The sequence below is a fragment of the Hippopotamus amphibius genome, chromosome 17 (assembly GCF_030028045.1).
Source record: "Hippopotamus amphibius kiboko isolate mHipAmp2 chromosome 17, mHipAmp2.hap2, whole genome shotgun sequence".
NCBI classification, from domain to species: Eukaryota; Metazoa; Chordata; class Mammalia; order Artiodactyla; family Hippopotamidae; genus Hippopotamus; species Hippopotamus amphibius.
The window spans coordinates 10,770,708-10,795,353 of NC_080202.1; the positions used below are offsets into that span (position 1 = coordinate 10,770,708).

The 24,646-nt window shown below is 46.5% G+C and overlaps 2 protein-coding genes and 1 long non-coding RNA gene across 3 annotated transcripts; 1 reads left to right on the top strand and 2 right to left on the bottom strand.

Moving 5' to 3' along the window:
- Window positions 1–1,711: 1,711 nt before the first annotated feature.
- On the bottom strand, window positions 1,712–8,114 carry MED31 (mediator complex subunit 31). The gene is made up of 4 exons (XM_057716645.1): window positions 7,996–8,114; window positions 7,095–7,172; window positions 6,521–6,617; window positions 1,712–2,082 (listed from the first exon to the last, which is right to left on the bottom strand). The coding sequence occupies exons 1-4, from the start codon at window positions 8,021–8,023 to the stop codon at window positions 1,890–1,892; spliced, it is 396 nt and encodes a 131-aa protein (XP_057572628.1). The 5' UTR covers window positions 8,024–8,114; the 3' UTR covers window positions 1,712–1,889.
- Window positions 8,115–8,433: 319 nt separating this feature from the next.
- Window positions 8,434–13,327, top strand: C17H17orf100 (chromosome 17 C17orf100 homolog). The gene is made up of 2 exons (XM_057717264.1): window positions 8,434–9,187; window positions 13,216–13,327. The coding sequence occupies exon 1, from the start codon at window positions 8,490–8,492 to the stop codon at window positions 8,865–8,867; it is 378 nt and encodes a 125-aa protein (XP_057573247.1). The 5' UTR covers window positions 8,434–8,489; the 3' UTR covers window positions 8,868–9,187; window positions 13,216–13,327.
- Window positions 13,322–20,661, bottom strand: LOC130841054 (uncharacterized). Its single transcript, XR_009050106.1, has 3 exons — window positions 20,593–20,661; window positions 18,790–18,881; window positions 13,322–13,399 (listed from the first exon to the last, which is right to left on the bottom strand). It is a non-coding gene; the product is annotated as an uncharacterized LOC130841054 (long non-coding RNA).
- Window positions 20,662–24,646: the final 3,985 nt, after the last annotated feature.

The window sequence follows — 24,646 nt, forward strand, 5'->3', positions numbered from 1 at the left end:
GGATGTAGAACTTAACCTAGCCACTGAAGTAAAGCACAGCACACCTAATCCAGCCTCTGCTTAAGGCTGGCAGTTTTGTTACAGCTCTCTGAATGTGCCTCACTACTTGGGATGAGGCAGGTTGCAGGGGGGTCAGAGACCACATAACCTAGTGGTGGGAAGGTCTCCAGCCTATGAGTCGGTCTCACTGATTATCACTTACTGGTTGTGTAACCACAGGCAGGTTAACCTGTCTCAACCTCAGTTTCCTCCTTTATGAACATTGATCGTTCTGAGGATAAAATGAGCAGGCAACTAAGCACTTAACATGGCACCTGGTTTGTGGTATCTGCAAATAAACATCAGCTTTCCCAAATGAGCACAAGTATTTGAGGCTCCTCACCTTTGTTCTAGTCCAAGGTCAACAGTCCAATTAGTAGTTAACCATCAATCTTATCTGTGGGAAAACATTCAGAAGTCTTTCTGAAGCCTTGAAAATGTTACAGAAAATATGGCTAAAAGTAACTAAAGTGTGTGGGCCGAGCAACTGGGTGCAGGATGTCCTGCTTGAGCAGCGGAGGAGCTAAGGGTGCGGGCTTAGGAAAACCGGGTCAGTGCCAGTCAGAAAACTGCTTGCATGCGCACACAGCCGCCAGGGGAAGGTGCTGGGCATGGAGGCCATGTGGGCATAGGCTACCGAGGAGACAGAGAACTGACCCTCTCTGGGGGTGCTTCCCCTCCCTCACTTGCACACCTCACATCACCCTGCTTGGCCCCAGAGGATGGCTGGTCAGCCAGAGACGGGTAAGATTCCTCAGGGAAGGAACAACCTAAGACAGGCACAGTCGCAGAGGGGCCAACAGAGGTGGGGCACAGACCCTCACCCCTTCTGAAGGAGGTCTCCTGCCCCCAGGGCTGCTTTGCTTCCCACGCCCAGCTCAGATCGGGACCCAGGAGGCAAACAGAGACCTGGCCAATAGCAGCTGCCCTCTCACCACAGCAAGGATCTGTGCAAGCGCACGCACTGATGGTTCTGCTGTTCTTGCAAAAGACCACTGCCCCTAATCATGTGAGGCCCTCTGTGCAAAAAGATATACACAAAGAAATTTGGTTACTTCAAAGAAAACCTTGATTGTGGGACAGAACTGGGAGTGTGAGAACCTTATGCTATCTTGCTTCCTGAATGCCGAGAGCTCAATAAAAGCAACGTGGGATGAATCAGCAGGGCTCTTGATCCTAGAGGTCTTGAGTCCCCCGGTTCCATCTTTCTCTTAAATCTGTGTCTGTGTTTCTTTAAGCTTGTGGCACCTGTCATTCGCCCTGAGTCGGCACTTATCCCTGCCATTACTAGGTCAGGGACATACCAATGATTCTTCCTTAAAGCTCTCTAGCAAAGCAACTGGTAATACAGGTATGTCTCCTGCCCTGTGGAATTTAAAAATCTTGATGCAGTTCCTGCTGTCTGATGTAAAGAGGTCACTGGCTCCACTCCTCTCACTCTAGATGAGGGGAGGGGTAGCTGATCTGACGGACAAGCTTCCAGAAGACATACTTGTCCCAGGACCCGCTGTACATGAGGAATGGAGTTCGGCTTAGAGTTTGGGATATTTGGTGGCCTTCCCCTTACCTTACCCCCCTACTGCCTTAGATTTGTCTGAAGCACCTAACATTTCTATTCTTACTCAGCTGACTGTGTTAAATACTAATAAAAGCTTACAAATACACAGGGAAATCAAAGCAAAACAATTCTGGTTTAACAGAAATAAAATATTAACAATAAACAGTTCAATTAAATAGCACACTAACGGTTCTAGGTGCTACCTCAATAAAGGTACGCAGGAAGGGTCTTTGTCTTCGTTGTACAAAAGCAATATGTACAGGTCTTAAGAGCCTGGTCTGGATCCAGCTTTTCACTTTCCTGATGTGTTATTTTGCTGTTGCTGCTCCGCCAGGGCTTGCTGAAGGCGCATCCGCTTCCGGGAATAGTGCTGCCAGTGCAGAATCTGCTGCTCATCGATGAATTTTGCACACTGAGCATTCACCAGCTCCTTGCGGAAGTGTTCATACTGGAGCAGTTCTAACATGTGTAAACACTGAGGGTACCTGGGGTTAAGTTTATAAGTTAATGATCGACATAACTTAGGTCAGTAACACCACGCTCCAGTTCAGTCACTCACTTAAAAAACAATCTGGCAGCCGGCCACTTCTGTAACATTAACTTATACTGCAGTAGTACAGGTCTTTTTTTTCCTGCTTATACAGAAAAGCTAGGCATCAAAAGTCAGCAAAATTTTCAAAAGTGAGAAATCTTAAGTGCAGAAAGATGAAATAATTTGACTAAGACCACACAGTAACTGGTAAACGGAGTGAACATTTGGAGGCAAACCATGCTGTTCTCTTCTGGTGGTTTCCAACGTGAGGAACATGAACACTTCTATTTTAGTAATTATGTGTTTAATACCTACTGGTTTTCCATAAACAATGATAAGAAGACAACTTTAAAAATGAGTCAGTCTCAGAAAGAACTACGCACAAATACTGTATTCTAGTTTTCCATAGGGATTATAACAATTATGAAATCAGGTACGTATACTCTAAGGTTGAGCAAATATGTTAGTAAATATACTGTAAATCGAAAGCCGAATTTCTGGCTCTCAGAAAAGGAGTTTCAGATAAGGAAGGGAGAAGGCAAGAATGAATCCTATTATTGAATTGGAATTGAAAACATTAGTATGAATTCATGGCTTTTAACAGATATACACAGATATAGAAATAGATACACACACACACACACAGTTTCTAGCTTTGTGTGTTGACAGGACCTAGAAGCAATGACACTTCAGTACCAATGAGCACACTGAGTGCCCAGATCATGGGTTTTAAATAGCATTATCCAGGGTTGGTTGGAGACATGGCTGATTCTAGGGCTAACACAGGGAAAGTGTAAGATGAGCCTGGAATATCATGTAGTGCCAGAAAGAAAAATGCTCAAAAAATTATAGGGATATGTCAAAAGTACTCAGGAGCCAATCTGAAGGGGCTCAAACTGGCTATACCTGTAATCACCAGTGCAGGAAGATACATAATTATAACCCACAAGATAACCCAAGAGTCCATTCTGATGTAACTTTTAAAAATGAATAAATAAAACAGGAACAAGGAAATGTACCCTCCTTACAACTGAATTCCAACTAATAAATGAATAAAGAATAATGGGATTAGAAAATCAGCACAGTAAAAATTGTTTCAAGCAAATATCTTCCATAGATGCTAAAAGTTAGGTTAAAGAATGAAATATGAAACAAGATATTTACATAGTCTCAAAGTATTCCTTCACAAGATACCTATCAAATACGAAAGGAAAAATAGTAACTTGAAACAGAGAAAACTGGTAGGCACCACCTCACTAACCCTAACCAAGTGATTAAAATTAATATCACCAGTAGAAGGACATATTGACATCCTATGACTCCTGATATACCAAGAAGGATATAACATCACTTCTGTGTCACACTTAATTAATGGAGACTAAGACACAACAACAAAATGCAGCATCTGAGCCTAGACTGGATACTACCCCAGACACAGGACATTAGTGACACAGCTGGCAAAATGTGAATGACGTCTGTTGGTTAGATAATAAGATCAGATAATGTATGAATGTTAATGTTCTGATTCTGATCACTGTACTATGATTACATAAGAGATTTACATTTAGAAAAACTGGGAGAAGAATATACAGGAATTCTTACTATTTTTCCAGTTGTTTTTAAGTAAAATTATTTCAAATAGAAAAGACAAAATTTAAACAAGTCAATTAAAAAACAGTAAGCCTTGCAGGGAGTACACAGATAGAGCCAAAATTGTACAAGTGGTATACAAATGACTAAAATTTGGTTACAGAACCCTACAACAGTGCATTCTCAAATTTTAATGTGCTCATGAATCACTTCTTAAAATGCAGATTCTGATTTAGGGAGTCTGGGGTGCAGTCTGAGCTCTGCGTTTCTAACAAGCTCCCAAGTGCTACCAATGCTGCTGGTCTGAGGACCACATTGAGTAGCAGGGCCCAACACCATGTTGTCATTACACCTTTGCTTCCTATACTCCAAAGATACACAGTTGCTTGTAATTGTCAGCAGCTAAGCTTGGAAAGCCCTACTCACACCTACCCTGGCTATTTCCTTTTCACTAGGACCTTGGTAGTTAAAAAGACCTAGGTTTGAAACTAGCTCTGCCATTCTCCAGCTGGGTACCCTTGAACAAGGTATGTAACCTCTCTTAAGGTTTAGTTTCTTCATCTATAAAATAAGTTAATGTGACAACAAAGAGAATGGTCTGCAAGTAGCATTTAGTCAATAACTGGCACTTAGACACATAGCGATCATTTGTCAGACTTGTAGAAGACAATGCTCAGAATACATTACATGACAAAAAAAGGAATTATAAATATTTTAATAGGCGACAAGTATAGCATTAACCAACAAGATGAAATAGAAAGAGGTATAAGGGGAGAGTTTTGCATTTAGATTTTTTAAAAAATAAAAAATAAATGGAGAACTCAACTAATAGCATTGATGAAAATAAGAACTGAAGGATTTTAGTTGACATAAAGCTCCCAGCAAGTCAACAATGTGAATCCTTGTCCCCTCACCATCCCCCCAAAAAAAGATAATGTAAACTTAAGTTGAACAAATAGAAGCATAATGTCCATATGAAGAAAAAAATGCTATTTAGTCCACGTACCCTGACATCTGAAGGCCTGTGTTTAGTAAAACATAAGGCATAAATGCAAAATATCCAAAGGCAGGCACATGAGAAATGGCTGAAGGTAGGTGAGAAAACAAAGACGCAAGAGATAAATTATAGTTGCAGGTCAGGGCTATTAGTGAAATGGTGGAAAGTGTCTAGAAGAGGTAGCTGCTCCCCTGCTCTAGTCAGTGGTTGACCTGGGGTTACCATATCTTCTCTTCCAGAACTTTAAAAAGTAGCTAGAAATCTGGATTAAAATATGAAACTTTCCAATCCTTAAATGTTGGCAACCATTAAACAAAAATCTTATGCAGAAATGAAATGGTTAATTAGCAACCTCTCTTGAATTTAAATATCTAAATGGCTGTTCCTCAAGAGGACACAGATTGGTTCTGGATTAATTCAGGGACAAAACTCAGAACATGGGTTGAAGTTATATGGAGGTTTATCATATAATACAAGGAAGAACTTTCTAGCATGTAGTTTACCATGGAATTGGCTGCCCCTGAATGGAGTAGTATGAGCTCACTGGAAACCTCCCGTCAGCATGTAGATGATCATCTCAGCAATGTTGTGGGTGAAACTGAACTTGATGGTGTCTAGAACTCAGTTTCCAACACAGAGTCTCTAAGTCTACGTGCATATAACATGTTGCAATCTAATTTTAAAAAAGTCTTTTCTCTGGATTATTAAATGAATACGTGGTTCTTTATAAAGGGCCAGTAGGGGTGCAAAGGATCCTGCAGGCAACAGGAGGTTGTGGACTTCACAAATCAGCTGTTATCAAAGATCAGAAAAGTGACTTGGATAAAGTACAAGTTTGAAACATTTTCCTCTCAAACTTGTGTTTGTTTAGGAAAAAAAAGACTAAAAGTTTCACCACTGCTTTCTGACTACCTAGTTAAGACAAAGCAGAGGTGGGAGTTTAAGGTTTATTTTTTACTATTGAAAAGGACTAAGTTCAGGGATTTCCCTGGTGGTCCAGTGGTTAAAGACTCCGTGCTCCCAATGCAGGGTGTGCAGGGTCAATCTCCGGTTGGGGAACTAAGATCCCATATGCCACAACTAAGACCCAGTGCAGCCAAATAAATAATTTTTTTTAAAAATGTAAGCTACAGTGCTACTGCAACTTAGTAAAATTAAAAAAAAAAAAAAAGGAATAAGTGCGTGATTATAATATGCTCTTTGCAATTCAGTAAGCCTTAAAACAACAGCATCTATTGCACAACTTGAATAATAAATACATATATTTATTATGTAAAATACATAAAATAAGAAAGCAGCTACTAAGACTCAAGTAAGATTACCTCCTCCAGAAAACCCCTCTCTGTGTTCTTTCATTTTCAGGCTAGAGCTTTGTCATTGCATATATAGGCTGTGGGTTCCTTGGGGTCACAAACCCAGTGAGATGAAGTGGTACAAGATAAGGTCAGACAAGACAGGGCCAGATCATACAGGGCTTTAGCTGAAGAAAAGAGACTAGATTTTCTTGCGCGTGCAGTGGGAAGCAACTGAAGGGTTCTAATGGAATGTTGTGATTTATATTTTTAAGAGACCAAGTTGGCTTCTGTGTAGAAAATCATTCTGCTTTGTTTGCCTTTGGCAGGCGGGGGTGGGGGGGTGGGGGGTGGTGAATGGGGTGGTGGCGGGAAGAAAGCAGGGATATCAGTGAGAAGATTACTGAAATAATCCAAGTTAAGTTAGAGATGATTGTGTCCCATATTAAATATCAGTGTTTTGGAGCATAATAAACTACACAAATATTTAGGACTATAAAAATTAAACTTACTTTAGATACTTGGCATATTCTGGTTCTTTCCAGTAAAGCAAGTACTTAAGATAATTAACAAAAGCTTTGTCTTTGAAGTAACCTCTTTGGGCAAGAACTGAAAGGCATAAAAAAAAAAAAAAAATCTGTAGAGGAGACCAATCCTTGGACTACCGATCTGTGACTCCTAACATAAACATAGAGAATTTACTTATGTAACATCCCCACCACTAACACACACTGAATTCAAAACAGAAGTCCCAGTTTGCTCAATTATATATACACCAGTGTAAGTGTAGCAATAATTCCATTCAATTGAGAATGCATAAAAGTAGATACTAAAGCCTGCCCTCAGAATCCACAGTGGATTGGTTCTAAGAGACCCCACAGCCACCAAAATCCACAGATGCTCTAGTCCCTTATATAAAATAGCAGAGTGCGATGACAGTGACAGTATTGTCACCCTCCATATGGGCAGATTCAACCAACTGCAGCTGAATCCGAGGATACAAGAGCCAACAGTACTGTGAATCGCAACTCTTCTATCAGAAACCGTAAACAGCGGCTCAATTCAATGACGTGCTCAACAACTTACAATTCAGGTAATTTGGGTTGGCTAAACATTGCACAAATTCCAACTCCAACTGAAACCGAAGTCGATTTCCAGCATCATCTAGGAGAGAAGACAGCAAAAATCATCCAAAATAAACGTCGCTGTATATAATACTGATTTGTCGAAAGAAAATAGCAGTAAAGAAACCTGACTAATGCTGAGATACATTTCTACATAAGAAGGGCATGGGAAGGTTTTCCTAAACTGGGCGTGCGAAGAGAAAAACCTTCCTTAGAAGTCTGACAAAGCCCTGATTAAATGGAATGTTAGACGTTTTTCTAAAGTTAAAGACAAGTTATCAAAGAAAACAGCATCATACATGAGGCAGAACATTTATCACTCGTGAGCCACTGTGCTGGGATTTTAACGGTGATCACTGCGGTAGGCTGCATTAACTGTGCCTTGCCTTATTTTAATAATGTGTTACAAGCTGTTAAGTGATTAAGCTAAACAAAAACAAAGTAAATGCTAAATCCAAGAGATGCTCAGAATGCAAGCTGAAAGAGACCAAGGAACGCGGGCTTAGGTGAGGCACGTTCAGTGGCAGAATAATACAAGAGTTTGTCGACGATATTTTAAACTTATGCAAGCTCATTTGACACGCACAGAACAAATCGAGGAAGCGGTGTATGCTCCAAAACCTCTCCTTTAGTCTCGCCGGAAGTCGGTGAGGTCGGAGAAAGGATCTGCCAACAAAACAAACTCTGGAAAGGCCGAACTACATTCGCCCTTCCAGATACTACAAGAGCCCTCGCCCCTCCCGGTCCGAACACCCACCCTGCCGGGAGTTAGGCCTGGAACGAGAATCCGGGGAAGCGGGAGCAGGTGCCTGGGCCCAGCATAGTTCTATTTGCCAAGACGCGCGGCTCGGAGCGCTACTCACCTGTCTCCATAGCGACAGCTGCGGCCATCACCAGCACAGAGGCTCGCTCGCCAGCAGCCCGACCCAGCGAGCTTCCAGAGCAGCTGGGGAGGCACCGGAAACCGCCGCTCCGCCTTCCCGCCGCGGGGCAGTATGGGATGCGGGGGCGGGGACAGCCTTGCGCGGGGGGGCGGGAGGCTCCGCCCAGCCCGGGCCCGCCCACCCCGCCCCGCCCCGGCCCCGCCTCCGCCCGTGGGGGCTCCCGACAGGCGAGGGGGCGGTGCCGGGGCTGAGGGAGCGCCTGAGGGGCCGAACCCAGGCTTTCAAAGGGGTCGTCACCGCCCCCCGGCCAGGACCGCTGCGCTTCCACATCCCCGTGTCGCTGGACGTTCGGCTGCTGCTGTGCCTGCGTCACAGTGCATGTGACGTCACTCCTCACCATGTGACGTCACCCGTCGGGGAGCGCGGGGCCGTGGGGCCTCGCGAGGCCTGCTTGGCCCCGTTACCCCCGTAAGATGGCCTCACCCTTTCGGGAGAAGCCCTCTCCGCCCCGGGCGGGGTCCGCCCGCTACGAGGAGACGGCGACGGCCCGCGTGGAGACCTCGTCCCACCGCGTGGAGACGTCCTCGCGTCAGGTGCGGACATCCTCCCGGCAGGTGGAGACCACCCAGCGCCGCAGCGAGGGGCCCTCCGTCTCCCCCTCCGGGAAACGGCTCCCTCGCGTCCTCGAGGTGTCCTCCCAGCGCGTGGAAACCGCCTCGCAGCGCACGGAGACGGCCTCGCGCCGCGTCAGGGCCTCGTCCCTGCGGGTGGAGACGTCTCTGCACCGCGTGGAGAGTCCGCCACGACGGCAGCAGCCGGCCGGCCCCCAGAATGTCCAAAAAGCCCGATGAAATGCTTCCTCCCTCGGGGCCACGGGAGGGCCGTGGCCCTCGGCCAGGGAAGAATTGCCTCCAGTTCGCAGCCAGCCTGCTGCCAGGTGGACCGATCATCTGTGGTTTCCTGGAAACGGTCCACAAATCAATTTAAGAAAGAGCCAAGCTGCGGTTTCGGAACGCAGCCAGCATTCATTGACCCTGCTGCACCTTGGACCATCCTGCCTTTGACCCAGTGAACTATTTTAACGGGAAGCCAGCACAAAAAGTTTTCCGGCTCTAGACATTGTATATATTGAGTTGATGGATAAAGAGCCTATTTGAACCTCTTAAGGCAGGTGAGTTTTGGATTCTTAGCCCCTGAACGACCTTTGCTGCTTCAAATTTAGAGACAAGGAGCAAACTGAAATCATGACCAGTGGAATGATTATATGCCTGCTGTAAACCTGAGGGGCATGGAGCAGTCTTAATTAGTTGGCCTGTGTTTATGTTTCAAAATAGTTCTTTTCTTTATGCCAAGCCCTTGTGCGTGGTAGCCCCAGCCACACACGTTTTAGCATAGGTCAAGTGCGGTTCAAAGTGAAGAATGAAGGTCAACATCAACAATCAGGAATAATCTTAGAAAGGAAACCTGACCCGTGATTTGAGGAAGTGCAGGGGAGGAATATTTATTGAGCACCTACTCTGTGCCAGGCGTTGTTTTAGTGTTTGGGCTATAGCAGTGAACAAGGCAAACAGGGTCCTGGCTCTTGGGGAGCTTACACTCTAGTGAAGTGGCAGACAACGAATGACAAAACAAGAGTTTTCTGTTGTGATTAGCACTGTGAAGGAAATGAATAGGTAATGCGATAGAGAATGTAAGGGCTTTCTTTAGATAGGATGGTCAGGGAAGGCCTTGCTGATTAGACATCGTTTGTTCCGGCACTTGTATAGTGAACAGTGAGCTATGCAGAGATCTAGGGAGAGTGCATTTTAGATAGAGGGAACAGCAAGTTCAAAGGGTGGAGGGGAGTAAGCTCGGAATGTTCAAGGAGCAGAAAAAAGACCAGTGTGGCTGGAGCTTAGTGAGGGAGAGTGGTGTATGGCAGAGAGGATGTTAGAGAAGTAGGCAGTGGCCAGTTCATAGAGGGTCTTGAAAGCCACGGTAAGGAGCTTGGGTTTTATTCTAAAGTCAGTGGGAAGACATTGGAGGGTTTTCAGCAGAGTTTTCAGCAATTTGCATTTAAGAAATATCCTGGTTCCTATGTGTAGGATGTAGGACAGTGATTCTCGACCAGGGGTGATTTTTGTCCCCCAAGGGACATTTGGCAATTTCTGGAGACTTTTTTTGTTTGTCACAATGCGGGGGGTGGGGGGGAGAGGCGGAGTTGCTGCTGGCATCTAATAAGTGGAGACCGGGGTGCTGCTGGTAGGCATCCTACAGTGACAAGACAGCGCCCCTCCCCCAAACAAAGGGAGCTAAGTTTGGACTAACAAACTTAGCCCAAAGTGTCAATCGTGTGAGGGTGGGAAACCCTGATGTGTAGGGGACAAGAGAGGAAACAGAAACTAGTTAGGAAGCTAATGCCGTGGTCCAGTAAGAGATGATAGTGGCTCATACTAGGGTGGCAGAAGTGGAGCTAGAGAATGTGTTCTTGGATGTGTTCTGGAGGCAGAGCTGACATGACTGATGGATATGGAAGGTGAGGGAAGGAGAATAGAAGAATCAAGGATGACCCCTAAGTTTTGGCTTGAGCAGTTTGGTGTATGGTGGTGCCACTTACTAGGATGAGAAGTACTAGGGGAGGATCAGTTTAGGAGGAAACTTCAGTTCCATCTTGGTCATGTTGAGTTTCAGATGCCTATCAAATACCCAAGTGGAGACACCGAGTGGCAGTTGACTGCAAGAGGCTGGATGCCATGGGAAGGGTGAGGATTGGAATATAAAATGTAGGGTCATCAGTACAGAGATGGTATTTAAGGCCAGGGGACTGAGTGACAATCGTCTGCCAGCGTGTCTCGCTCATTTTATGCCCGAAGAATGGATTTGAGATCTTCTTCACCAGGGAGCACCAGCTGGCTAAACACCTCTTCCCCATCTCTCCCCCCGCAGGATCTGGCTGGACCTACCTAACTCTTCCTTCCCTGTAGTCCTCTGGTCGCCACCAATAAGGGAGAAAGTTTGCGCTAAAATGTGAGACAAATGCTTCAGAAAACTTGACTTTCATAGGCAACATTACACTGCTCCTGGGAAGAGGGTCTTAAAGGTTCAAAGTTCAACTTTTTCAGAGGTTATTGGGGTGGGGGGGGATGTTTAGGGGTTGTTGCATGGATATCAGTGTGTAGTCCTGGTCCCAGGTTCTCATGGAATGGCTGAAGAACAACCGAATTTATCTATAACACTGGTTCTCAACTGGGGGCAATTCTGCCCCCCAGGGGACACTTAGTAATGTCTGGAGGCATTTTTGTGACAACTGTGGGGGTTGGGTGCTACTGTCATCTAGTGGGTGGAGGCCAGGGATGCCGCTAAACATCCTACAACGCGCAGGGTCATCCCCCCACCCCATCCCCGACAACAGAGACTCACTTGGCCCAAAATATCAGTAGTACCAATATTGAAAAACCCTGAAGATTTCAGCAGTTTGGAAGGCTAGAGCATGGTCCATTGGGGGAAGCACCCCACTTCATAACAGATTTGGTATGGGAAAGGTTTAGAGGTAGTAACCTCTGTCAAATGTCAGGGCAGGAGCAGTCAGGGGAGAGATACATTGCTTTTCAAGGCTACCTTACATCCCTGCTTTCAAGGACGTGTGATATTTATCCCAGGAGGAAAGGCGGTCCCATCTAGCAGGATGTAAAGACCTTGATCCTGTGGGACCTCCTTGTGAGGTAGAGTGCTTGCTGTTGGCAGGCACTGTGCTCAGTCATTACCCACATTACTTCATTTAATTACAGGGGAGTACAAGGGGCCACCCGGGAGAAAAGGGGCTCAGGCCAGGGGAATGTTATAAAACCCCAGAGGCTACCTTGATGCTTCAGCCTCATAAAACTTCTGCTGTAGACTAACAATTAGACTTTGGAATTTTAGCGTTTGGAGAGCTTACTCATTCTTTTTAATGTGACGGACCACTTGCATTATATATACTCTCTTAATCAGTGTTTTTTAAATGAACAAAGTAGTTGCTTTTCTTTAACAGTGTTCCTTATTAATGTTTTTATTACAAAAGTGATCTGTGCTTAATGTAACAAATGAAATAATTCAAGATGTGTAAAGAAAAATTTAATAATTTGCCATCATTCCTTTCCATTTCCATCCTCTGGAAATAATTCATGTCAACAACTTGGTATATATCCTTCCCGACCTTCCTGCCTTAAAAGCTCCTAACCCCCTTCTTAGTAGTACCTGGAAAACTGGTTGGAAGGTTACTGTGAAAAAGCCAAAGACTTGGTTTCTAGATGATTGATTCTCTTGGAAGGATATAGGAATCCGATAGTTTGTTTCTTTTTGTTACACTTGTTTTTACCTGAGTTTTTTCCTCCCAGTTTCATTTACTCATATTTCAAAGCTGAAATCCAAAGAGATATACACAGAGCAAGAAAGTGTCAAAAAAACAAGAGACATGAAGAAAAAGGATGTAACAAGATTCTTGTCATACATACTGTGTATCAGATTCCACAGCTTTAAAATGATCCTGTATTTAAAGAAGCTTATATCTGTCATAATTTTTAAGGTACCTGCTGCATATTGTAAGTGTGTGCTACCCATACTGTGTGTCATCATCCTTCCCACGTTGCTTGCTCTTGGAAGCTCCAAAGAGCACAGGTGCTTCTGTATCTGTGACATGGATATAATCCCGAGCCCAGCGTGTGTACAGTGAAGAGCAAAGAGCAGCTCCGTCCCTCCATTCCCACCAAGAAGGCCTGCAATGGCTCCATCTACTAATCCGTTAGACTTACTGATCTAGGTAATAGCCGTGACCTGCCTTCAGTTGTTGCCTACCAGGTTAGCTTGGAAAAACTAAGTATCTGTCAGCACCTGTCATTCTCATAGTCCATTCATTTATATATAAGCTGAGGGCAGCTTACAAAATTCAGCATATAAATTTTCTATCAGTTGTGTTGAAAATACTTGAAAGAGTTCTGTTACTAGAACACTCTTTCCCCAGATCACAGAAGCCATGGAAAGAATCAGGAGCCCAACCAGCAAGGTATTTGGCGCAAGGGCCCATCTAGATCTCCCATGGTTCATGTTCCTCCGTTCTTGCCTCTGCTCCCAACCCAGCACAAGGGTACAACCACCAGCCCTGGATACTTGACCCAGCCTCTAGGGGGTTCCACATGCTGTTTGGCTGGAGAAACAGTTCACCGTTTAAAAAATTCTTTTCAGAACAGTTGATCTTCATGGTACAGATGGAAAAACTGAAGTCCACAGAAGCCAAAAGTAATCCGGCCAAGAGCAGAGGTGCTAGCAGGCACTGTTGACTGCCTCCCAGCGTGGTTTCTTTTCACAGCCAAATGAAGGTAGGCGTAGTGTCCGTAAATTTCATTTACAGTGAGCACAGTGGATCAGGCTGAAAATAGGAAAGGAGGAGAGACAGAAGTAACAGTTCTATGGAATTCTATAGAGCACTGTCCTTCCTGTGAGACTCCAAAAACATTATTATTTTGAAGCTCTGTTATTAAGTGCAGAAGCATTTAGCATCGTCATACCTTCTTGTTAAGTCGGCCCCTTTATCATTATGAAATAACCTTCTTTATCTCTGGTAATGTCCTTTGCTCTGAAACCTATTTTATTTGGTATTAATATATCTGCTGCAGCTTTCTTTCGATTACTGTTAAGATGGTGCATCTTTTTCCAACCTATTTGTGTGTTTTTTATTTAGAGTAGATTTGTTGTTAGTATTATATAGTTGATCTTGGTTGGGTTCTTTTTTTATCCTAATAATTTCTGCCTTTTACTTGAGATGTTTAGGCAATTTATATTTTCTGTAATTATTGATGTGGCTGGGGTTTAAATCTACCATCTAGCTGTTTGTTTTATATTTATTCCCTCTGGTCTTTGTTCCCTTTTCTCCTTTTTTTTTTTGAGACTAATTTAATACTTTTAATTATTCCATTTTAACTCCTGTGTTGCTTATTCACTCTTTTTATTTTAGTAGTTTCATGAGGGTTTATATATACATTTTTTAACATTTCGTATACCTTCACGTGATATTATACTACTTGACCCATGTATAAGAATCCTACAAGAGCATGCTTCTGTGTTTCTGGACCTTTTTGCTATTGTTTTCATGCATTTTACTTATACATGTTACAAACCTCACAGTACATTGTTAGCATATTTGCTTTAAACAGTTGTCTTTTTTTTAATTTTTTTTACAGTAGGTCCTTGTTGGTTATCTGTTTTAAATAGTTGATTGTCTTTTAAAGAATATTAAGTGATAACTTTTAAAAGCTCTATTTACTTACATAGTTAGCAATTTTGATGCTCAGTATTCCTTTGTATAGATCCAGATTTCCACCTGGTAGCATTTTCCTTCCGCTTAAAGGACTTCCTTAATCATTTCTTCTAGTCCAGGTTTGCTGGTGATGAATTCTTTTAGTTTTTGTATGTCCAGTAAAGTCTTGATTTTGCCCTCATTTTTGAAATGTATTTTGAAAATCATCAATCTAGTCTAATCCCTTTGTTTTACTTAATAAGGAAACTGAGGTACAAAGTGAGAACACCCTGCCTGTCACATGGCGCTTAGCCTACCTGCAATGTCACTGCCCCCACCGGTCTCTCAGAACAGCAAAGACTTTGCCACTGGAAACTCACTCATTTAGCTGTCAGTGGCCTGTCCACATCACCCTTTAAAGATACCAAGAGAAAGGGCTGAAGTAATTAAATTGCTCGTTAGTGTGTCTTTCAGATTCTTTTAGGAGACCCAGAGCCACTTCATCCATTAGGCGTGGCAGGCTCTAACCCTAGGGGCTGTGAACTTTGTGAGGGCCTGCAAAAGTGGTTGAAGCTTGAAAAATTCACTGGCTACGAAGATACAAGAAGAAGAAAATAGCACACTTGAAATTAATAAGTGCCAGTGTGCACACGTTGTAAAGTACATGATAGGGTATGGATCAGGACCTCCAAAAATAAGAATATCTAAGATCCAGGTCTTAAAATGGCTCTACCAGGGTAACTGTAAGCTGATATCTGGGCTCTGGTGAGATGACAGGGTAGGACCTCTCTCCAAAAGTGATTAGACTGATGAAACTTTGGCCAGGGGCAGCCTAGAGATCTCAGATTTCCTTTATTTTCTTTCTTCCCTCCTCTGACCAGACTGACCTTCCCACTGACTGAGAAACTAGACCTCCAATAAGTGAATTCACCCCTCTGGGCCTCACTGCCTCCACTGAAAATGAGATGTTCGGACTAATCTTTAGATCTGTGATTCCCGAAGTGAGGAACGCAAGCACTGCTGATGTGCAAGATGATTTTAGGAGGTATGGAAACATTTTTTATTTTGGTAATCAAATATTTATTTCAGTGTGTATTAGATTAAAAAAATATAACTAGCCCTCAAACTTGTTATTTCATCAGTATTTTACTTCAGCGATAGTAGGCATTTTTAAATGTTTAAATGAATTGATTTAAAGAAAAAATAATCAGATTCCATAAACAGTCAGCCTTGGGTGTGGCCAGAAGTTTGAAAGTGATGTGGAATACACTGACTGATGTTTGGGAAACGAGGCACTGATTTAGTTCCTTAAGTGAATGTTTCTTTAACTCCACGAGAAAGCCTGGGGCTGTGACGTCAATTTAGTGGATTGTAATCAGCATTTTTCTTATTAATGAAATAAAAACTTTAAAAATATAGAATATAGCAGAGTGTTCACACATAGTAAAGGTAAGAATTGCTTTGTGAAACTTTTCTGTATTGTCATAGTGTAAAGTATGTTAATACTGGGAGTCACTGTCCAGAAAGTTGGAGAAGCGTGCATCCTGTGAGTCCGTGACCGTCTCTGAGTTTGTGCCGTGACAGCCGGTGAACAGCAGAGGTCAGGCAAGCCCCGCGTGGCAGCAAAGGCTGATCCTTAGCTGAGCAGAAGCCTCAGGGGAACGCCAAGCAGCACAGAGGCCCGAGGCCAGGCCAGAGCTGACAGTTGTTAACAGAAAATCCAGCTCATTCGCCTTCAGGGGTGACCACTTCTGAGACAGACCAGAGCTCCACGAGCACCCCGGTCCTCCCCTACGGCGGGGTACTCCAGGTGGCACTGCCATAGCCACTTCCCATCCTCCGTCCCCAGATTGGATTCTCATCTCTGGACTTTCAAAACACCCTGGGGATGCTTTGTGTCTCGAGTTTCTCAGACTAAGGCCCTGTGATTCAGCATTGGGCCCTAGCCAAAATCAAGGCATGTTCATGTGACATGCCCACATTGGTTTAAGGGAGGACTCTCGTGTTTCACATTCCCTTCCGAAAGGAGCCTTGATATTGGAGACCACCTAACATGCATTAAGCACTCATTATCCCCCAGGCACTGGTCAAAGCACTCCTGCTTTCCTCACATCCGCATGAGGTAGATCGGAACACTGGGACATAGAGAGGTTAAGTGACCTACCCCAGGCTACCAGCTAAGAAGAAGAGGAGCCAAGACCAAAACCCAGGCTGGCTCCAGAGCTTGTGCTCTTAACCACTAGCTTCTGCTGACACGAGAGGGCTAGAGAGCCTTCCCAAAGTCTTTTCCTGCTATTCCCATGTCATATCCAGTGGCCTTTTCAGTCCACATCCTCCCTGACTCTTCTGTAGCATTTGACCCCAAGGACCATCCCCTCCTGGAAATTTGCTCCTCCATTGGTTTCCATGAGCTACACTCTGGTCCAGTCTCCTTTCATTGAGTCCTTTCTCCATCTCATAAACCCTGCAAATATCAGTGGTCCCCAGAGTTCTTTCCTCAACCTTCTTTTCCCACTGTGCACCCCTCGTCCCAGCACTCACAGTGCCAACTGCTGCCTGAATGCTGATGGCCTTCCCACCCAGACCTCTCTCCTGAGCACCTGGCCTGGACAGCTTGCCCTTGATGGCCTGGATTCATCTTCTACTCAAAATGTCCAAAACTGGCCCATCTGTCTCCTGTTCCAACTCCACCCCATAATTTTGGCCATGTTCCCACACGCCTCTGTCTGCCTTTCCTCAGTGAATCATGTCGTCTGCCCAGCTGCCAGGCGGAAATCTGTTACCTCTGACTTCTCACTATTACACCCACGCACGAGTCAGTCCAGTGGATCTGTCTGCTTTGTTTGAAACCAGCCATTGCCTCAGTTCAGAATTTTTTCATATCTCTGCCTGATTTCCTTCCTCTCTTCTGATCCATCTCTAACATGCTACCAAAATTGTGTCTTCTGAAACACATTTCACTCTTTCGTTCCCCTCTTCCTCAGACACTTTTAGTGCTTCTGCGCTTCCTATGCTACTCCTGGCCTGGCCTGGCCTTCAGTCCTCTGGCATCTCTGCCACCAGGCCTCTCTAGGCACTCTGAGCTGCAGCCACTTTGTGCTTGTACTCACTCCTGAAAGCACACTTTCTATGACCTGCTTCCAAGTTATGCTGGGACTCCAGCACCACTCCCTGAAGGAATAAGAGGTTGAACATAGGATTGGGAGAAGGTGAAACCAAAGCAGCTGCAGGACCCAGTGTTCTGTGAAGGTGACACACCAGGTGTGCCTTGTCCATTGACCTTGTCTGACCAAGAGGGCACCTTTGGATGCGGGTGTGGCGTGTACCAGCACCCTGTCAAGCACATTAGTGTGGAGGGCCCACGTCCAGTCCTGAGACATGTAACTCAAGGCAGGAGCCTGGATGTGATACAAGAGATGCTGTGATTCCCAGGAGAGCATCGTGACAGGCCAGCCTCCCCACTGCCTCTCTGATCTCACCTCCTACCACTCCTCTACCCCCAAGTCCTTTCCACCTTGTTTGCCTTCATGCTAGTATGCCAAGTTTATCCCTGCCTCAGGGCCCTTGCACTTTCCATGTATGCTGCCTAGAATGCTCTTCCCCAGATTTTTTCATGATTTGCCTCTTCACATCATTTAGGTATTACATAAAATGTTGATTTTACTGACGAAATACCCCCAACCCTTATTTCACATTTTTCTGTAGCACTTACCACAGTGTGAATTTATTGTATTCGATGCTTGTTTATTTTCTGTGTTCCCCACTGGAAAGGCAAGGACCCTGCCTTTTGGTCACTATATCCTGCAAAGCCTGTACTGATGCCGAGCATAGGTCAGGTGTGCGGTAAGTGTTTGGGCTGAGCATGGATGAGTGAAGGAGTGAATGGGCAGGATGAATTTCAGGACCCTCAGCAGGCTGAGCTCAGACTGAGACTGCCACTGCCCTCTGTCAGTCTGGGCAGGACTGGCTGGTGCTGAGCCCAGGTCTTTGGCAGGCTCAAGGGTGAGGAGCTGGGGGAGGCCCAGGTGAACTCTCACATTTGCCCTTCGCCCTCCAATGTTTCTTCCGCCAAGTAAAATCCTGCCTGACCTGAAGGCCCTGCTCCATTGCCATCTCCCCAAGGAGCCTTGCCTAGTCCTCCACCCCACCCCGAGCCCACTTCCCAAGGGTTCTCACTCCCCACTGCTCTCCCTCTTTTTACGGTACCTATGTGATTGCTCTTTAAATTATTCCTCATTGTTTACTCCTGTCTCCTAAGGGATTGAAAGCACATCAAGGGTAGGGACTATCACAAAGCCTCTTTGTGTTCAGTAACTATGCCTGGACCGAATGAACAAGGTTAGGTTTGTCTGGACATAGGCATGGTCCCTGAATGATCTCAGCCCCTGGAAGGCAGGGCATCCCCTGGCAGTAAGCAGGGTAAGCACATGGGGCGTAGCTTCTCCAGAGCACAATTAAGGGCACATCTGGAAAGCCAGACAGGCTTTGAATAAAGACAGAATTGTTCAGTGACACACACTCACTCAGATATGATGTGTCTTTTCCCCTTCTTTTTATTCACCCATGAGTTACTGAGTTCCCGCTCAGTGCCAGCTTCTGAGATGACCTCCAGGAGCTAGGGGAAGACATAAACTGGATGATTCAAGTTCAGAAGCAGATCTGTGCCTACCTTTGGGGCAGACCGGGAGGGGTGACCCAGTGATCCCTCCCTCCCCTTTGCCTTCAGCCTGTGATGCTTCAGCTGGGAGTCCGGACGTCAGCTGGCTTAAACAGATTGCTGTGCTTGCAAATAGCAAGACACTTCAGAGCCCGCAAAACACTTTATCCCTTTTCTTAAATGAAGATCCAACTCTACCATGTCTGTTCTGGTTTGGCTTCTTGGGCTCTGACCTTGGAGTGACTCAGCAGGCATCCCCCAGACTCCCTGCGGCAACCAGAGTGAGCTGGCCAGGTGGGCAGCCTCAGCTGAGACTGTCTCCCAACCAGTTTGAGGTCTGCGGATTCGGCTTCATGGTTGGAGAGCTCCAGACAGGGAGCAGCAGGGCAGGTCCCTTGGGAAAACATGAGTGTCTTGGAAGTCAAGGACCACCATCCACTAGCAAGGGTGAGCTGCCCAAGCATCCAGGTGGCTGTTTTATGTAATTATCACTTATGTACAGATAGTTTTGTTTTTGCTTATTTGCACGTACCATGGTCTTTGTATTCCCTATTTGCAAAAATATCCACAGTGACCACCCTATAGCAGGTAGGACATAGGGCTAGCTCTGCCCTCATCATCTTCTGTGTACAAACCTGTTATTTTTATGTTGAATTATTTCCTTGCAACCCATTCCCAGGACTGGAATTACCATGGGAAAGGGGATGAATATCTAAATAGCTCTAGGACCGTATTATCCAATTCCTTCCTTAAAAGGCTGTGCTAATTTACGGGGCCACTGACAGTGTGTTTAAGCTGGTTTTACCACAGCCTCAAGAGCGTGAGATGTTATCATTTCCTTAATGTGTGCTAATTTAGTAGGTGTGGAGTGGCACACCCGCTACTCTAATGTGCATTTCCCTGATTACATGGCAGATGAGCATGCTGTAGGTACTGGTCCACTCTGGTGATGGCCTTCCAGCTGCATCGCCAGCCCTGTGTGTCTGTCTCTCTCTGCCTCTCCGCCTCTCCCTGACTGCGTGTCGGCCTCACTCTCTAAAGCCTGTCTGTCTCGGTCTTTCAGCCTCTGAATCCGGTCTTTCTCTGGTTTCTAACTGAGCAGATGTGTGGCTGATTCATGGAGGTCCTGGACGAGCCCTTGCAAGCTGCTAGCTGGACCGGAACACTGGCCCCTGGCATCTAAGGCCTCCCTCCCCAGTGAACTGAAACGAGGCCCTGCCTTCCAGTGGGGGCTCATCTGGGCTGACCTCCCGAGCACTGGCTGCGAATGACCAGGCTGTCCCTCAGGGATCCCCTCCAATGATGTGTTCCGGGCTCTCTGTCCTCAGGACTTGTCAAACAGACCCACATGTCCTGGCAGTTGGGAATGTGTGATCTGACAGAGCCAGTGTGTGGGGTCCCCAGAGTCCAGATGTGTGGACAGCAGAGGGGCCCACAACAGGGACAGCAGCTTGGCCTGCCCTCCTGCTCCAGCGAGCCCCTTGCCTGAAGTGGCAGAAAGAGTTCACCTCTCAGGTGGGAAGCCCACTTGCCCCAGGTGCATGGAGAGCCCCCGGCACTCCAGAGCGTGGCAGGGACCGGGAGCTGGCACACTGCTCCACCTCCAATGGCCTTGAAGGTTTTTGGGCACTTGGGAAGATTTCAGAAGGACTTCAGAAAGGCAGCTGACCTCAAGGGAAGCCGTGCAGATGCACTTGGTGACCCCGTGTTGGCAAGCTGCTGACCCCAGGCTCTGGACCTGCCAGCTGCCACTTGTCACTGAGGCAGGTGGGCCTTGAGAGTGTGGACCTCTGTAGTCACCGCTCAGACTCCGTGGATGGTCCTAGCACATTAGAATCAGATTGTTAAAAGCCAGACAGGAACTCAAACATCAAGTTTCCTACCTTTTCATTTAATATTTTTAACACTCGGCTCTTTTAAACACTATTCTTATATAAGAAATGCACGCCCATTCTTAAATATTTGGAAAATACAGAAAACAATAAAGAAGGAAATGCAATACTATAGATTCGCCAAAGATAACTGCTGTTATATTTCCATCTCAACATTTTTTCCTATGGTGGTATATATTTTTATTATCGCCTTGGTCATATAGTATATACAATTTTATATCTGCTTTATTCACTTTAAATTAGATTATAAGCATTTTCAACATAATGAAATGTTCTTCATAAACACTTTTAATTTCTAAATAAGAGTTTTGAGTGGACACACCATAAATACTGTTATCCAAATGCTGGGCATTTATGTTTTTCATTTTTCAAGAATGTAAAAACACATTGAAAAAAAAAAAAAACCACTGAGGTAAACATCTTTTAAATATAAATCTTTGTCCACAATTTGAATGTTCCCTTGGATTAAATTCATATTCATAGGGTATAAACATGTTTTTAGTCTTGCTATTTTGCTTTCCAGAAAGATTGAACCAGCAGCACATGCCTATCTCACCACGCGCAGCTACATGAAGAAATTTCATTTTTAAAATCATTCACTGATTTGAAAGGCACAGTGAGTCTGTCGTTTCCTTCTAATAGGTAAACTTCTGTCGTTTCCTTCTAATAGGTAAACTGAGACTTGGTGAGGAAAAGAGACCTGCCTGGGGTCACCCCAGGTGTGAGTTATCTCCTTCCACCCTCACAGCAACCTACGATAGTGGGGAGCTAAAGCATACGGATGGGGTGACCTGCCCGGACTCTCACTCCGCTTGTGAGATGTGGAGCCAGAGTTTAATCTCACAGTCAGAACCCAGGGCCCTACCCCTCTGTTCTATACTTCACTTCTGTTCTATGGCTGCTCTTTTTGTTCCCAGATATGATGCTGAAAGGTGGTTTGGGGCCAAGACCTGAAAGAGCTCGGAGTTTGGACTTACCCTATAGACAGAGAGGCACCATTAATGGTTTCTTAAGCCTCAAGACTGCGTTTTACAAAGATGTTTCTGGTGGACTGGCTGGGGGAGGATGGAGACAGGGAGGTGGTTGGGGAGATACGGCACACAGATACTGCGAACAATGAAGAGGCCTACGCAGACCCACGCGCACGTGTGCTTGTGGGTTATGGGCCATGGGCAGGCGGGAACATGAGGGGTCTGTGGAGGCCTCCTGCTGTGCCCTTTTCACTGGGCAAGGGCCATTTTATCTGCTACACGTCAGGCAGAACCTGCGCCAACTGCCAAAGGCTCCACCTCAAATCTAGCAAATAAGAGAGAGGACGGTATGGATTACGTTATATTTAAAACAAGCCCACACAACGCCTGTAATTTTTTATTCTGACTCCATAATTATAGCTCGAGAGCAGTCAGATCATAGTGATCCCCACACCGACCCGCTGTTGAGACACACTGAATTAAAGGCTTTGCTGCTCCTCCAGATTCTATTTTAGACGCCAAGCACTGGCAGGTAACTGGCCTTGCACAAGGCCCGTCTTGGTGGAGCCCCTCCCGGGGCAGCCTGCACGAGGCCAGGCCAGCACTGGGCTCTCGGGACGACCACGGATGCTTGTGATGCTTTGCCCAGCCTGAGCCTCAGGCCTGAGCCAGGGGCCTGGAGAGCTGAGGGAGCGCCATCCTTGGAGCAGGCCAGCCTCCCTTGGTCAGGCCCATCTCAGAGCCTCGGCACTCTAGAAGACTCCTGAACGCTGCTCCCCCCCAGACCCTGACCAGGGTCCCAGCGTCAGATCGGGCAAACCCTGGCGGTTAGGCACAGTTGTCACAGGTAGGCTGGCATTGCCTAAAGGGGCCTAGTTTAGAAAAGAGGAGAAAAAGAAAACCGAAGGAGCACAAGCCAGCCAGGCTTACACAGGCAGGCCCTGTGACGAACAGGCCTGGGCTGATTAAGCCCCCTCCTCGTCTTGGGATCCACCAAAGATCACCACGCCTCGGCCCCTGACAGCGCAAGAGTGGGCTTGGGTCCCTGCCCACAGAGCCCCACTGCCCCTTGCTCCACGTGGCCCCCCACACCCAGTCCTGCCTCCAGGTAACCCTGCGGGGAGATAGACTAGCTCCCATTTATCCATAAACTGCAGGACTGGGCTGTCGGAGGGCCCTCACATGTATCATCCTGTGTACTCACCTCCCCACGGCCAAGTAGGTGTGCTTGGTGTTCTCAGGATCACCACTGTAGGCCTGAGGAAATGGAGCTCAGCTCAGAGAGGTAACGTGTGGGGCTCCAGGCCCCCCAGTTCACATGTGAAGGAGTGGGGGCTGGAACCCGGTTGTCAGACTTCCCCAGATCACGTGGCTCGTCCATAGGCAGCCGGCCTGAGACCACCGGGCCTGCTCCCAGCTGCTGCTTGGTGTCTCACACCCCTGGCAGCTCAAGCCCAGTACCTGTCGTAGCACAGCCCTCCCACTCCTGCGGCTGCCGGCCTCAGCCAGCTCCCTGCACAGACCCTCACGCTCCTGTCCCGCAGGGGAAGGACAGTTCCCTCCTCTGGCCTTTGATGCATCTTGCACTCACTCCTGTACATCTGTCTTAACATTTAAGATGTTATTGTCACCATTCACATGGCTCTCCTGCTAGACTCCTCAGGGGTGGGGCCTGTGTCCTGCCTCTTTGTTACTGGTTTGACACCTGACACATAGTAGCTTCTTACTATTTGTTGCAAGAAAAAAGGAGAGTCTGGAAACCTTTTCATCCTTCAAAACTATGCCTAGGGTAGGTTCTGGGAAGCCTGTCCTGATGCACACAGATGGAGTTACCCCAGTCCGCCCCTGTACAATCTGCAGGAGGATCATTTACTTGGGTACACCTTTGGGGGCAGGGACAGAACCTGATTCTGCCCAGTGACCCCATCTCTCAGCACAGAGAAGGCATCTAGAAAGGATCAGCAAATGGAGAACTGAATTGCTCTTTGCTTCAGAGACCCAGATTAAGGGCCCCATGACCTGAACCAGCCTGCTGCCCAAGTCACCAGGCTGAAACCACCAAGGGCTGGCGTGCCAGGGATGTTTGTTGAGGAAATAAAACCTAACTTTAAAAAAGAAACACACCCAATAGGTGTTCTATATATATGAAAATCAGCTCTGTTTTAGGTAACTGCCCTCCGACCTCACCTCCCCAAGGTGGGTCCTGCCTTCCCACAGGGCCCCTCTACACCCCACCCGGTAATCATGGCCCTAGCTGCCCCATCCCCTCCCCTGTTTGCTCGCTGGGGTTTCCCTCGATTGCAGGGTGAGAGCTTCCAGACGCCCCAGATGCCTGTCTCATGCCCGGCCCCAGACTCACTCCCTCCCTGACCTGCCCTTGTCAGGGCCCAGGACCTATATGGTGGAGGAGGGGCAGGGCAGGGAGTCAGCCCCTTAACTGACCCAGAGGAGGGCAGCTTCACAGCTAACGGCACAGGAGCCAGGCCCTGCTTCTCCAAGGTCTCTGTCAAGCCAGGAGGGCCCAACTCCCTAGTTCAGACAAAACTCAGGGTCTGCATGGTGCAGTGAAGAGAACAGGACTTTGGGGTCAGGCTCCAGGTCCTGGTCCTGGTCCTGGCTCCTCCTGGGCTGCCTGCGTCTAGACAGCTCGCCTACCTCCCACCCTGTCCCAGGCTCAGACCCCTCCCTGGCCAAAGTCGTACCTGCTGCACTGGTCTGCTGAGGGCCATGCCACGAGGTTAGGGCTTAACCCTAACCCTAACCCTAACCCTCACTCTGGCACCTAGGGGCCGTGTGTGAATTTCTCGCAGGGTGAGAAATTCAGATTGGAGAGCAGCAGCTCCACCCTTCCTGTGAGCTC